Genomic DNA, 16,030 nt, shown 5'->3' on the forward strand with positions numbered 1-16,030 from the left:
GAGATGCAGTAGATGTCTGTCACCAATTCTTTGGTCATTAGCAGAAATATTTGTAGGAATGCCTTTGGACCACAATGTATGAAATGTCTCACCAGATAATGCACCTGTGAATAAGCATTCAGGCAGAGGAATTCGTTTCCTTACAGATCCTCAGTCAGAACCTCAAACTGATGTTCCATCACCTGAAAGGACAAAGACCTTTTGCCCTGTATTGTTCTCTGCAATACTAGATACTGGGAGATACTATTCTCTGAAATACATTTAGAAAGCCACAATACCTGGTTTTGAAAAGTCAGTGCTCTTGTTTCATTTGATTTTATTTAATGAATCAAGAACTATATATTACATAAAAAATGCAAGTAGTTATCTGGTAGCTTTTTGAAGAAGCTTAGTTCCATGCTCTTTGTTGGTAGGCAAACTGCCCAAAGCTGAGTGCAAAATATATTATTAATCAAGTAACTGCTTCTAAGAAAATACCTTTGATATAAAAGTTGGTGTGATAATGAATCACCCTAGCAAAATTCTTTGAGGTGTGTTGTAACACCAATGTGTCAAGCTTAGTCCTTTTCACTGAGAACTCATTTTTTTAGTGATTAACCACATCTTTGCAGCGTCCTACAATCTGCAGTCCTTGCTGCTTTGCAGTACCCAGAAAATCTTATTAAATGGAGGAGAAGATAGATACTAGTTTACATGTAGAGAGTAAGTTTTGCTTGGCCAACTGCCTATGTGGAGAGTAGACAAAGCACAAATTATTTAGTCAGAAATCCCTGGGGAAAAAAAATCTGAGAAGGATGTCTTTAATAATGAAATGTCAGAGGAGAAGGAAATATTGTAGCAATAAATAGATTGAACCCACTAAGCAGAAAGAATATGCCGAGCTCTTACTACAGTGATATATCCTGTAATAATAATACAAGAATTTATCTGGGGCCCGTGGTTGAACATACTCTTTCTTAAGAGAACGCAAAGATTATATTTTCCTTAGGCCAGTGGTGCTCAGGGCATTGATGTTTTTTGGTCTCAAAGCCCCAAAGCCCCAAGTCTGGACCTTAATTCTGTGCCAGCTCACAAAGGAGGGTGCTGCCCAGTAATTCATGAGCATTGCTTTTCACAGTGCCTGGGGTTTCCTCAGGGCCACGCTGAGGATAGTTGAATTTTCCAGTGCCGCTAAAGGGATTGAATGCTTACAGACTCCATGGCAAAATGTATGGACGTGCATGTGCAGTGTTACAGTAAATGATCAGGACATGTTTTTTGCATTAATAGATGAATTAATTGGTTGCTGGTTACAACTGAGCTTGTAATTTTTCATCTTTTAAACTATGTTAACTATATCTCAGTTGTAATACTTAGGCACCAGACAACTATTATCCATTAGGTATAAAGATAAGCTAGGAAAATGTTTTAAAATGTCAAAACATGCCAGATAACAGTCAGGAATCCATTTCTTCTGTGGTCTCTCTCCACGCTTGCTTCCAGGGTTCTGAATCCAGCAGACACTGTGAGCAATTCAATAAGATCCCTCACAATGGAAAGTTTTAGTCTCAGCATTCAAACGTATGTGATCAGGACCTAGAACTGTGTAAGACATAGGAGCTTAACCCTTGGAAAAGCCATGATTACACATTCCAGGGAAGCCTTCAGTGCTCTCTGGGATTGTCTATACTGCTCATGGCAGGGGGGTTGATGCAAGCTCCCTCTGCCTCCATGTGATCGATGTTAATGCAATCCAAACTAAATCCCAGCTGAGTCCAAGGTAAAAAGCACTGCTAGGAGAGGAGTGCGTGTTCATTTAGACAAGGCACTGTGTTAATGTGTTTGACTTTGGGCTTGTTCATATCGTATGCAGAGCCCTCCCACTCCTGTTCAGAACCTGAGTCTTGTGTGCCACAGCCCACACATTTACACAGGATGTAATCCCACCCTGTTACATCTTCTCCTTTTCTGGGAAGTGAAATCCTAGTACTAGGATTCTTCTTCTTTTGCAAGAAGCCACTAAAATAGCTGCTTTGTTTAGCTTAACAAATTGGAAGCTGAAATAGGATTTCTTTCCAATTATAAAGAAATGAAAGGAGTATGCAAAAGGGAAGGAAAGAACTGAGTAGAACAAAGAAAACGACTGGCACAGGAGGAAAATGAGCATGAACTGGCCAATTAAGAAGTTTATTCAGGAAATAGGAGAGATTTTAGCCACCAACTCTCCCAGTGAGACTTAGGAATTGTCTTCCAATGGGAGCAATCAGGGTAATAAATGCATAAATTCCTTAGGAAAACCACAGACTTGTATGATGGAATGACTATATGAAATTGCAGGATATTGGAGCTGATAACCCTCAAAGTCCCCTGTGATTCAGTACTTCTGTGTTCCTGTGGATGGGTACCTCAGTGGTATGTGAACCTTAGACCCTTAAATATTGCAACAGCCCAGGAGATCTGCAAACAGAAAGAGTGAACATGTGTGTTTATGCATATGCATATTTCTTACACATATATGTGTTTACATATACAGGTATGTTTTTGTATATTATATATATATATATATATGTGCATACATAAAAAGAGTACCTTTGTCTGAAGGAGAAAGTTATATCATAAGTTAGATACTTCTAGTTTACAGTAATGATCAAGCTAAAGGAGAGACTTACCCGCCAGGAAGAATGTTCTTGCTCTTAAAATAAGTGCAAAAACAATGGAAGAAAATGCATATTATCTGGCCAAATTTTTTTTTTAAAATAATTATCTGTCCCAGCACTTCCTCAAGTGACTGTCCTTTCTGTTGTAATTTCTTGTATGCTACATGGAAAGAAAATTATTTTTATAATTCTGGTGCCTTTAAGATATAAATCTACTTGTCCCTCAGAAAGGAGTTGCCCTTAATGTGCATTTAATAATCTAATTCATCTTTAATTAATGTGGCACTACCTTGTGAGAAACAGGAATAGTCTTCCTCCTTCTAACTGCCCTTGATTCTGCAATAGAGCTCAGGGGAGAAGGTGAATAAGGTTATGTGTCTGTGCATTGATTTGTAGGCTCGAGGACTGTCACCGGAGTGTCTCCAGGGGCACCCCAGAAATTCAGAGCTCTCAACAGTACTATGGCTGAGACCAAACTGAAACGCATGAGGGAGTAAGTAGCATATTTATGTGTTACCAATATCCAGGCAAAGAATATGGATTTGAAAAACTGCAAAACACAGCAAAGAAAACCATGTGTTGTTTCCCTACTCCAAAAAAATCCCTTTAACAAAAAGAAGTGGATGGTAAGCTGTTCTTTACAGACTGGATGCCTACTTGCCTCCAGAGAGAATGAAGGTCGACTATCACTTCCTCTTTTCTTGTAACCTGCACAATCACTGACATCCTTCCAGGATCCAGTTTGCCTTCACCGCTGTCAGTGTTGTTCTGAACTTCACTTTATTAGCACACCAAATTTCCATAAATCACCTGCAGGTATACACATTATCACCATGTTTGCTCCCTAACCCACACTTCTTTCTTGCCTGGAACAAAAGGCAAATGGATTTGTTTTCCGTGGTGATACAATGTTTTAAACCAAACATGATTGCTGCTGATGGCTGGGATTTTCAAATTCGACAGAGTAATTTACATATGCAGTTCCCTTTGAAACTCATTGTGTGTTTGTTTTCAGCATTGCTGAAACCCCAGCTTTATTAATAAAAGTTTTTGTTTCTTAATAAAACAAAGATCTGTACTTCCTTCCTAGAATGTACTGATTAATGTATCTTAGCCTTTATCTTGATTCAGTAATTTCTGGCTTTCCAAGTTTTATTGCATCCTAATTTAGGTGCTGATCTGATAATTGTAAAGACATATATTTTTTCTGAACTTAAATATTCTTTGCAGTGTTGCAAGATTCAACTGCTCTCAGATTGTAAACTCTTTAAAAAAGGGCAGTTTTCTCTTGTGTGGGTGGACAGTGCCAACAGTGTGGTGGATGTTATTGGAATACAAATAGGTTCAAACAGTAAATGTTAATAGTTATTCAAGTGAGTCGTCTAAAGAAATTGAATACAACTGCAACAGCATTGATGGCAATCACTGTTTAAAACCAATCACCATGTATTCAAGGGAAATACCAATCAAATTTACTCCAGATAGAAGTTATTTGGTTTTGTGATATTTCAAAATGCAACAGCTCCCAGGGTTTCACTTCATGGCTTAGACTTTATCGTGCAACCAATCAACAGGTCTCACAGCCTGCCACTTGTATTGCTTTCCATTCTCTCTCATGGAAACTACTTATGAAAATAAAAAATGTGTCATGTTGTGCCATCTAGTCTCAAGTTGAGGTGGTTTAGTCAAAATGTCCACTAATCTTATAGCCTTCACCTTGTGTTCTCATGGTTCCCAGATAAAACCTTAACTATTTGAACTTCATGGTCATTGCTTTTAGGGCTGAGGTATGACTAAATCACTTGCTTCTTTCAAATTCTGTTTTTCCAGAGCTCTTTCATGCTTTTCATAATCTGTTATGACTCATGTTATTCTCATTTCTCCAAAATATGCTACAACTATGTCATTTTCTGAATATATAAAGGTGAGTGAGCATGTTAATTGCTTGGAAGGTAAAGTGTTAAGGACCAAGTGAGTGAGCACAGTACCCAGCACGACATACACAGGAAGATCACTGCAAACTCTAACCCATGGCCAATCTGCCCACAGGGCACAGTGGGGGTTTCAGTGGCAAGAAGGAAGTACATTTGGCTGCACAACAACGCATGAAGCCACAGCTGTTCTGCTCATTCCTCAGCAAACTTCACGTGATGTGTTTGTTGTATGTCATCCACACAGCAGTGCCACCTAAGCAAGGCTAATATAATTTAGACTTGTGGAATTCAGTTTTACTCAGGTAGATGCAGGCTCAGTAGGGGGGTCTTCCAGATCACAACTTCTAATGAGAGAGACAACGTGGGGGGGTTGTCCTAGAGGAACTGAGTAGCTGGAGTTCTTATAAGGAAAGAGAAAAGAAGAGCAGGGATGATAATGTGGAAATGCAGTGAAATCTGTTCCAGTGTCAAGTCACTGTAGAAAGAGGAGTATGAAGATTTGGGATTTGCACCATTTTCAGATGCTAGCAACAATAGAGTCTGATGAGGGAGACTCTTATGTCATGGATTGCTCAGAAAGTAAGGTTTGTGCCCACACATTACAGGTGACATTAGTGAAAGAAAGTCTCATTAACTCAGATAAAATGGTAGATTCATGTAAAATAACACAGGGTTTAACAGCAAAAGTGCCTTTTAGCCATTTCTAATGGACACGTGAATAATGTGGGCTTGCAAATAACTGTAGCAAGACAATCACTTGATCACAGATGTGATGTACTCATTGCTTGAGTTACTGCAGTGTGCTGCACTGAATGGCTTTGACAGTAGAGAGACGCTGCTTATTAGAGCATCAGTTTAGGAGGCTTCTACTGTGTTTTTGTATAGCACTTTACACAGATACTCATGTGAGATGGAAGTTGCACTAAAAGTCTTTACAGGAGTACAGAAGGAAGCCATTGATGTCTTTGAATATGGTAGGTAGGAATCCTTGGTCTCCTCCTATTTTAAGTTACAAAAAAACCCAAAACATAGCTCAGAGCTTAACCTGTAGACATCCTGAGCATGTTTATGATTCAGCCACCAGCTTTCTTCACTACAACCCCTGAATATTTCCCCTTACTATTTCTTTCCAATTCCCATTGCACTCTTGGTTCCAGCATTGTGAATTGCTGTCCTCTCAGTAAAAGCATGATAAAATCACCTACTCCAGTGACAACGATTTCTAGTCTGTTTTATTTGGAATGAGAATTTGTTATAAAGTTAATAACAGAGAGTTACCTTTCAAGCAGAGTTCATTCTCTCCACAAAAATTTCCACTTCAGTGTTAAACATTTCGATATTGGGATCTGCAGTATCGATAAGGAATCTCCATTTCTGGATTTAACTCCCACAAAGGTTATCTTGAGCTTTTTCTCATTATGCTCCTTCCCAGCCTTGCATGTTAACAGTGAGAAGTCAACCAAATATATAAATCAGAGTTGTGTGACTTGTATTTCTCATATTTTAAGCTGAGGAGTCATGTTAGATGCAGGAAACAGGAGGAGCCCGCCCTTGGTATTTTCTGTCCTGCCCACCATCTAATTCTCATGGTGGTTCCGATCCTTGATGGTTCTGGGTAACTTGGTGCGTGCCTCAGTCTGAGAAGCATAGCTGTCACACACTATCTAGAGCCAGATTACCTTCACCAGAGAGATCCATGAAGAAAAACTAACAACTGTTCCACTGATGCTCCCTTATAGAGACTTTCCAACTGTGCATCTCAGAAGAGAACCACTTCTTCAGAAGCAGCTCTCTAACCAAAGCATTTTTTTCTATGTCAGATCAAATTGAAATAGCACCTATTAATTTTTTTTCCCCTGAGGTCCATACAAAAACTTAGTACAGTGTTTTGTTCTCCGTTGTGGACGTACCCATGACTAAAATGAGTCATTTTAATAGCCATGAACTTTAATATGCAGTTTAGAATTCAATGAAGTGTTCGTCAGTAAAAGGAAAAGGCTTTTACGCCCCAAATTTTAAGAAAATTAAAATCCTTTAACACAGCAGTGAACACCTCTTAGTCAGTCCCTGAAGTCTTACACACAGCAGCATACCATGATGAGGTAAAAGACTTCATCATCCCCTGCTGAGCATAAGTAAAGCTGTCTTTCAGAAGTCATGGGGAAAAGGCATTTGGTGATATTTTTATTCTGCTCCTGTGAATGCTCATAACACCATTGGTTCAGACTCATGAGCATTATGCATATATGCTTCTTGTGCTTGTGACGTTGGCATCAAATGCATTGTTTATTTCAAAAATTCAGAAAGAAAGGTTATATTGAAGTCATCGAATAGTCACTGGATATTCTTTAAGTCGTTCTAAAATGCTTACAGTATAGAAGACTTTTTGTACATTTATTTATGCACATTTTTGAATTATTGCAGTAAAGAAAGTATTATTAGATGTTGGGTGGACTTTTTTGAGTCTGCTGACACTGGTTTTGTTATTGACGTCATTGAAGGCAACTTCAGGTGAAGACAAAAGCAACTAATATAGAAAACCTAATTGGTTTTTTAGACTTCCATTAAAGAAGTTCTCAGTGACTTGTGAATTGCCATTGACTGTCATGTTGGAGGTGCCATGATGCAAACATACTTGAGGAATAAGATGTCTTCTCACAAACAAAAGACATATTTGGTAAGGAAGTTTATTGACACTGGGCTCTCATGGTTTTTTGCAGATGAGTAGAGTATAGGATTCTTGAAGGTATTGATCATGAAATGTCTCTGAGCATTGAATTCCTCTTACGCATACCACAGTTGTTCTGTTCAGCACTCCATTTTCTGTTAATGATTTCTGTCTAGTGATCCCAAGACATCTTAAGGCATAACCATGGCTTTTTGCATCTCCTGGGCTAAGCCAAAGTGTTATTTACAAATCCATCCTCCTTGTCACAGTTTCTCACACCTCATTTTTAAAGACCAGTCTCCAAATGACTCGGATGAGCTCATTATGGAAACACATTGAACATCTTAGTCCATAAGTTTCTCTTTCTTTTACTGTAAATGTGTTTCAAGGTAATTGCACCATTATCTTCCAGACCCAAATTTGAAAGAACTATTTGGGGTTTGCTGTTTTCTGCTTGCTTTACAAGCAAGTGAGAGTACAGTAAACTAACCGGGAGCACTAGGAGAGTTAAACCTACCTGTATGTGACCAAACTGGGAAATTGGTTTTTGGCTCCTATCAGGAAGAAGTGAGTGAATGCTTCTGGCTTGGAGTCATTGCTGTCCCAAGGCAACAACTGAGAGAGAAAGTGGAAACAGGTGAATCCTGCCCAAGAAGAAATAAGGGCAAGTGAAACAGTGGCTCCTGCCCAGAAGTGTGGGAGTCCTCTGGAGCAGAAGCAGTAGTACGCCCTCAAGGCTAAAGCTGAACCTGAGGGTCTCATGCATTTTTCATGGGTCTTCATTCAACTTCTTCCAATTGTCCATACTCTTCCCCTTTCCGTGTCAAAAAAGGGCAGCCCTTTGTTTTTTACACTATGTCTCTCCATCCTGCATCTGACATGGGAAAAGCCTGTCACCTGCCAATACTATCACTTCAACAGTCCATAGTAACTTTACCTTTGTTGTGATGCACCTTGAAATGAATAATGAGAACAAACTCAGTAGTTAAAGTGAGTGTAATAGGGCACAATTGAACTTGATGCATTTTCTTGGAATGCTCATTTTGCAGATTACTTAAACCTCAGGTCTAAACCTTAAAATAATGTGTAATATTTTGTGAATTTACTTAGATATGTAAAGAAAACTCATATTTTTTTCAGCTTCTCTATTGAGCTGCACATCATAGATCCATGAGCCATTCTGTTATCCTGAATTTTAAGAGTTTTTTTGTGAGTGGACAGTAATTTTCTAATTGTTTAGCACTAGAGACAGTTTTTATTCAGTTTAAAAATTGCAGTCCAATAGCAAAACATATAAAATTATAAGTATAGACTAATTTTAAAATGTCAAGGAACAAACACAAAACATTTGGAGAATTAAAGTTATACACCTTTTTGTTTCGCACACAAAGCCTTATTTCCTTAGTTTCTCATGCTGTGCATACATAATGCATAGATTGAGCTGTTCAGTTTTCTAGCACCTTGATTTTGTCAATAGTTTGCAAATGTGAGAGTGCTTTCACAGAGCATTAATTGTGTAGTCTGTTTTCAATGTGGAACCACTTGAAGAATCTTGACAGTGTTTACTAGAAGCAGCACTGCAACCTTGGGAAGTTTACAGAGGCACTTAGGGGAAATATAGGCAGGGAATATGAAAAGGGCATTTACCAAACCCTTACCAGGACTACCAATGTGTGTTGTGTCCCATATTGCTTCTGTCTTTATCTACTTGCTACTCTAATACTGTACTTCTCTGTAAGAAAAAATCTTACTTTTTATTTCTCAGTCATCACACAGTGATTTCTTTCTTTTGTATATGTAAGTCATTAAGGTATATACATCTCACATTCCCCATGTGGAAGAAAATAAACAATGCACAACTGGTAGTATAAAAGATAGGGGTAAACCACCAGAGACTGGGCAACATACAAACTGCCTTGCATTGGGAAGAGGTTTGCAGATCCGAAACACCGCATTTGCCATTACTCCAAAGAGAGCAGACGCCACTTTTGAGGGTGCAGCAGCATCAGAGGTGGCTCTATTGCATGTCTGTCTCCTTATAAAAGGAACCTTCTTGCTGAGCACCTTGTTTTCATGAGGTGTTGGTCTTCAGAGTTTGGAGACCAACCAACTGTACAAACCAACTGTACTACATTCACAGTAGTATATGTACCATGTTTGTGTAGGCTAGACATGGCCAAAGATTGTGACAAAACCAGAGGATACTAGTATTTGTAAGGCCTAACCTTCCTCTTAGTTTTAACGTAACACATTAGGCATGTATCTCCATTAACATTTTTCTGCAGGAAAGTTAAAGGAGTTGAATATTGGAAAAATGCCTTTGAGCTTAATGACAATTTTTCTGCATCAGTCACGTTTCAGAGTGAGCTTGGGTTTTATCTTTGTGAATCTACTAGCTGAAACAAATTATTTAGATAGCATATTATGCTTGTTATGCTTCTGTGAAAATTAGTAGTATTCTTTGTTGGGTTTTTTTATGCTGTATTTTCAGGCATCTAGATGTACAATTCTCCAAAGCAAGCCATGTAAGAAGAAATCAGCTTTAACTCTGTATTACCACACAGCTGAACAAAAGAGATTGCAGTTATATTCTTAAACTCTTATGAGAACTGTATATAATTATTGACTTTTTGGAGGTAACTACTGTATGCTCACATGCCCACATTCAAGATGTAGCTGTATATTGTGCTTCTTTTCAGACACATCTGTCTAAAACAAATGCATTGATAAACAAAGCAAATAGCATCAGGTGTGTGTTAAATGTGTCATGAATTTTTGCTTGACCTTGATCAGTGATGCTGAGTGAATTAAACTAATGACTTTTCAAAGATTCTTTGTATGCCATGACAGTGTTAAAAATCAGGATGTTGTTTAAAATAGTTTTAGCAAGACTGGGAAGTCTCGGATTGCATATAAAGAAACTGCAGCCCAGGGAAGTGTGCTTTGGGTGATTCTTCATGGGCACTAAATGGCATGATTCTCACCTATCCTATCTCATGAAGAATAGCTCTATATAAGCAAATATGTTTCCTCTCTCATTTTTAGTATTGGTAGTAAATTTCCTGGTATGAGAAGGCAGACTTTAAAATCGGAATATTCAACTTTGATTTAAATGGCTATGTTTTATTGTAATTTGTTTCTTTCTGTGGGAAAAACTAAAAAAAAAAAAATTTTCTCTTATGAAAGAGTATCTTCTAAATTCATAGTAGCTAGACTTCAACTAACAGCTCTAAACTCTAATTAATGCCTCTTCCAAGAGCAGATGTCAGTTCCAATTCCTATTTTAAAAATTCATTTATCTCTCAAAATGAGGTGCACGGGGAGTATTATTGTTGATATTTCTTCACCTGTGTGTCTACATCTTCTAATAATAAGATCCTTCCCGGCTTATGGGAAAACATGTCCTAAATATGCTTTAGATTTTGCAGGTCTTTGAAGTAGGACATCAGAGAGTTTTGTTTGCAATCAAATTAAGGTGTTTTAATTAAGGAATTAGGAAGCAATTAAGGACGAATTATGAAAATTATAATTGTGTCTTCAAGTGAAGAAATTTTCATTCAGCAGTAATATGCATAAAGTCAAAGTCCATTGAGGCTTGAAGGTGAAGGCTAATATTAGCAATTCAGATTTCTGTTTTACTAGCTTTTATATAATAATTCTTTCAATTTCCTTTTTTTTTTTTTTTAATAAGGCCTTTTGTTAGACTTTACCATTTCCCAAGATTGAACAGCTGTGAGAACTACAAAGGTGTCACCCTACCTTTAGAAATAAGTTCCTGAAAAATAAATCATGGAACTTATTATGCACTTCTAGCAGATCTCAAAGTGTTGTTATACAGCAACAGACAAGCTTTGCTGCAAGTGTAGTTTTGAACCCAGAGCCATTTCTTTCAAGTTTCAAAGAAGTTTTAATCATTCATAGTCAGTAATGCCAGCAAACCCAATGACAGGAAGATAACTTGAGAGGACGAAGATCTTTTGTGTTCTGAGATAAACCTGTTTGTTTACTGAACCGTGAGATGTTGTGGCAGATATCCTAAGATTTTCTGGTACAGTTAGAAACCAGAATTTTGTATGAGATTAAAGATATGTAGTTTCCTGATTCTTTTGCAGAGTCATCTTGGGAGTTAAATGTAACAATCTTTTTCAGCAAGATTCATGTCACTGCTGGTTCACAGCAAAGTGGAACAATTGTACTGTTTTAAAGAGAAATATAAGGTTAATAAATTAATGCTTGGAAATAAAATGTTCAGGGACAAATCGGAGTTGAATGTATTGATGAGAATCCTGAGTAATACTGCTGAACTCCATAGGGACACCCTTGGGTTAGGGAGAACAGAATTTAGTGGCATCTACTGAAATTATTCTTTCAAAGATCCCTGTACTTGCTTTTGTGCCTCATGAGCCCAAAGCAAGACAGATTTGCTTTCTGCTTTAAAGTATGCTCATAGATGTTTGGCTGCATCCAAAAAGATAAATAAATGCCCACTGGAATAGGTATTCCATGTCCAGAAAGTTTCTTTATTAAGGTTGAGGTAGGCATGAGTAACAATAGTATTTTGAAATAACTGAATTTTCTATGGTTGTCTTAGGAGCAGTGTGTGTGTTGCCTGTTACCACAGAGGTGAGATGTTGTTGCTGATGCCTGATCCACAGGGGCTTTCATGGTATTACTCTGGGGTGTTCAGTAGTGACTTGTGCAGAGCGTGGTGACTCGGCACCTACAGAGCCTCTCCTTGCTCCCAAGCACAGACCACACCACAACTCCCTGGAGGCACTAGTGAAAACTGGGTGTTTTCAAGCAAAGTGTGACACTGCCCTTTGGGAGTGCGTGAGGGAGAGCAGGATAGTTTTAAACGAGTTGCCATCATGCTGAATGACATTTGAAAATGAGAAGCTGAAAACCCCTCTAGCTTCTGATTTGTGTCATATTCATCCTTCAAGGCAGGCAATGACAAGCTGTTGAGAGATATTAACCCGGCTGCTAATGCCCATGGAGGAGCACAAATGTAAGCATTAATCTTGTTTTGTGGCTTTTGTCAGTGCTGCATAAAGGTATGTGCATTGTAATTGATCTCCAAACCAGAAAGGAAATGTTAATATGTAGCTAGAAGCAGAATAGTCAAAATAAAGACCCATGGGATAATAGAAAATTCTTTGTTCACCTAGAGAAAGATTTACAACTTCCTCAGTCAGTTGAGAACACAACATTATTGTATTGTCAAATTTTAGTAATTTTTGCAGTGATGCATAGGAAATCAGCTGCAAATCACCAGATAGCCTGACAAATTCATTTGGGCCCAGATGCACTAAATTACTTGGAACACTTTTAGGCACCCTGAGTATAAAATTGCAGTTCTCAAGGCTCTTATTTAGCTCCCCTCTAACGCCAGCAGTGAGTCGAAGTAGTAAGTGCCCTTTTGCTGATATTCTTACTGCTTCTCACATGCTCAGAAGTGCCTTATCCTTGATAGAACTAGGTCTCTATCTCGTGTCCAAACCCCATTATTATCCACAAATGAGATATCTGTCTGCTTCTATGGCCTTTGGGCTTGTTCCAGTTAATTTTCTCAGGCGTGGGTTGTGTGCTGCACAAAAGCTGGCAACAAGAGGCATTATTTTTCAGACCACAGCTTCCATGCATAACAGTGTCCCCAGACTGGCAATATCTGCTGTGCAGCCACAGGTTGGTGGTCACAGCATGTTTCCAGGCTGTGGAGGTCCCCAGCCCTGTGCCTCCTTTGTCTGGAGCATTAAGACTGCTCTCTAGAGCCAAAAGGAGTGAGAAAAGTTGTGCTCAATGAATCTCTCCATTGATCTAAGCCTCTGTAACCCAGTGAAACGAGAGAAAAAACAGTCTGAGATATGACATTTAAGCACATTAGTGTGTATCATCCTGGGTCAGACCCTTTAATGGTAGAGCCTGATGTAACTCCTTTGATTTCAGCACACTGAAAAACAATTTAGGGCAGTTTGGGATAGGGGTTTGGGCCACAGAGTTCGTCACAAAAATGAAATCCTAGATATCCCCTTTGCTTGTGTTGTCTAGGCTGAGAAAGAGATGATGATTCATAGTGAGTTTGTAGGTGAGGGAGCTGTAAGATAGCACAGAGTAAATGCCAGTAAATCAGAAAACATGGATGGCCAAATGGGAGTATAAATGGGAATTCTGTACTTGCTCTCACAGCACATTTGGTGATTTGGCTTTTATTAATTTCAAAACAGTAGTGCAGGTGTCCTGTATTTTATGTGAAATCAAACCAACTATAAACAGAAGGGCAGTGCAAAATCCATAATTGTGCCTCTGTAGGACTTCACATGGATGGACAAATATCCCCTAGCAAAGGATCAGGGCCATAATGGACAAACTTTGCTTTCTGGGAAGTGATTTCCACCTTCCCTCAATCAGGGTGATAGATTCACTCAGTAACACCTCTTTGACATTTACTGTCTTAGACTCTACACTTCTGCTTCTGTGACAGAAAATGCATGATGTGATAGCAGAGTCAAATTAATGCAGCTCCCAAGTCCAAACAGAGCCTGATGTCTTCTTTTGTAAAAGCAGGTTGTAATTTTTGTTACCTACCCCTTAATTTTCAACCTATGAACAATTCCCCATTAATTCTATTGTATCAGCTATTATACTGATTAGCTGATTTGCATGCTCTCCCAAGCTGAACTGAAAAGATTCAAGTCTGCAGGTCACATTTATTGGCAGAAGCAATACTCCCAAGGTACATATTTGCTTAATTTTTCATCTTTAAATAGACAGCTGAGCCGAAAAATTAAACACACTTGTCTAAGAGGGAGAGAGGAGTCAGTAAAGGCACTGATGAAGTAGCAGTGATTTCAAAATAGCTTCTCATATATTGATTTTTAACTGCTGGAGAGAAATACTGTGATATTTTTGATGATGTTTTGTGAAGAAATGTACATTATTTGTCAAACAAATCTCTACTTAGCTTTTTGTGGTAATCCAATCCCTCGGCTTCCAGTGTCTGAGAATTAATTATTTCCAAGAGTTTTAGTTTTCCCCTAAACAACACTCTTGGTAGAAAAGAAAAAGGCAGTTTCTAGTTATGGGAAGCAGCACTGAGTCAAGTCTGAATCTGCAGAGATTCCAGCTTGGCCCTGTGGCTTCTGATCCTGGGTCTTGGTTTTCTTTGCCCCAAATTCCTGATCTGCCTCTGTGTCAGGAGCCAGCAGGAGGGGTAACGTGAAGACAAAGGGGGATCATACCCGGGCATGACCAAGGTGTAAGAAAAGGAAAAAGCAAGTGGGATGGGAGTAGAAGTTTGAGAAGCAACAAAGTAAAATTCTTAGTCATGTTTTCCTAAGAATGGGGGAATATACATAATGTGGGACTCTTACTGGCTGCCGTCTCAGTATGATGATGTTATTCCTCAGCAGTAACAGGATGTCCACTGATGAAAAGCAACTGTTGCCTAAGAATCGGGGGAAAAAAAAAACTCAGCAGGCTGATTTAGTAGAGATAAGATAGGTCTTTAATGAAGGTCTTCTAGCGCAAGGAGTACAAAAAGGCATGCACAATTTGTGGTCTGATCCGAGAACTACTCGCCCCCAGCTCTGCCCCCCGCATGCCTCCCCAGAAATTGAGTTGGAGGTCCTAAGATGCCTTTCTTCCTCTTCTTCTTCATCTTTTCTTCACAACATGTACGGTCTTTGGAGCTTCTCCAAGGTTCTGGACTTGAAGGTTGCTTTGATTATGATGGTATCTTGTTGTTCAAGCCTGGGGTGCATATGTTCTTAAACAGAATGTGTTTACTATAGTTCTGCCTTGAAAGGAGCCTAAACAAGCCTAAAGAATTGAGAAAATTCAATATGAAATAGAGGAATAGGGTTTGATGAGTGTTAACTACTATTCTAAAGTGTGACAGACTATACAGCTACATTAAAATCTACAAAAAGCTAAAAATCCTAAAAATTCAAAGGCATCACAACTACCCCTTTAGGTAGGTTATGCTGTTGGAACAGTTGACCTTGCCCTGGTGGTAGACATGTAGCAAAATCAATACAAAACCAACAAAAAACTACAACTGGAGTATGTGATGATGTTGGGAGACAGATTTAACCATTTAAACTGCTATGGGAAGTGTTGTGCCTCCTCCCTCTGAACCCATGTGCAGAGAGAGTATTGAAGTGTTAAGCCTTAACGCTGGCACCAGCAGACACCTCTATAGCTGTATAGTTCAGAAAGGGCAATCCTTGGTATGGCCACAAGCCGAGCGTGTCCCAGCTCCCTGCTGCCCTCAGGCGTTGGCTGTGGAGCACCATATGACATGGTTCCCTTCCGAGTACCCCCTTTTCATCTGAAAGAATTACCACAAGTGTTAAGGCATCAGGTGTTCTAAAATGACATGTGTAATGCTTGAGAGATACTTGGGAATCTCAGATACAATTATTTTAGTATCTGGAAGAGAAAATTGTCAGAGAAACCTTCTTCAGATTTGCTGAGAAGCTTTATTGAAGAGGTCTTCATGCCATGACAGATCTTCTGTCATGGCATGAAGGAAAAGGGAATGATTGTCCCACCTAAATACTTTTGAAATCCTAGCAAAAATGCTAGTGGGAGGAAAGACTGCTTAGCACAAGTTTACCTAACCAAAGTAAGACATTTTTTAATGCAAATTGCAGATGTTCCTGCAATGTGATTCCAATTAGTCCAGCTAACTTTCTAACTAATTGAAGGCATCATCACCTCTAAAACGTGCAAGTCAGATACTAAAAGACAACCAACTCTCAATTGCTCTAACATATAGAACTTTAGTGAAA

The 16,030-nt window shown here is 38.8% G+C and overlaps 1 protein-coding gene across 3 annotated transcripts in view; it reads left to right on the plus strand.

Moving 5' to 3' along the window:
- The window catches only part of NEK11 (NIMA related kinase 11), an 85,453-nt gene that overhangs the window by 67,652 nt on the left and 1,771 nt on the right, over positions 1 to 16,030 (plus strand). For 2 of the 3 annotated variants that reach the window (XM_027659405.1, XM_027659407.1), the window contains one exon: positions 3,033 to 3,129. The exons of the other annotated variant lie outside the window; for it this stretch is intronic. In XM_027659405.1, the coding sequence (XP_027515206.1) occupies positions 3,033 to 3,129 (97 nt within the window). The remainder of the gene's footprint in view (positions 1 to 3,032; positions 3,130 to 16,030) is intronic. 3 annotated transcript variants of the gene reach the window in all.

This window comes from Corapipo altera, unplaced genomic scaffold (genome assembly GCF_003945725.1).
Source record: "Corapipo altera isolate COAL_440 unplaced genomic scaffold, ASM394572v1 44b, whole genome shotgun sequence".
In the NCBI taxonomy this organism is placed as follows: domain Eukaryota; kingdom Metazoa; phylum Chordata; class Aves; order Passeriformes; family Pipridae; genus Corapipo; species Corapipo altera.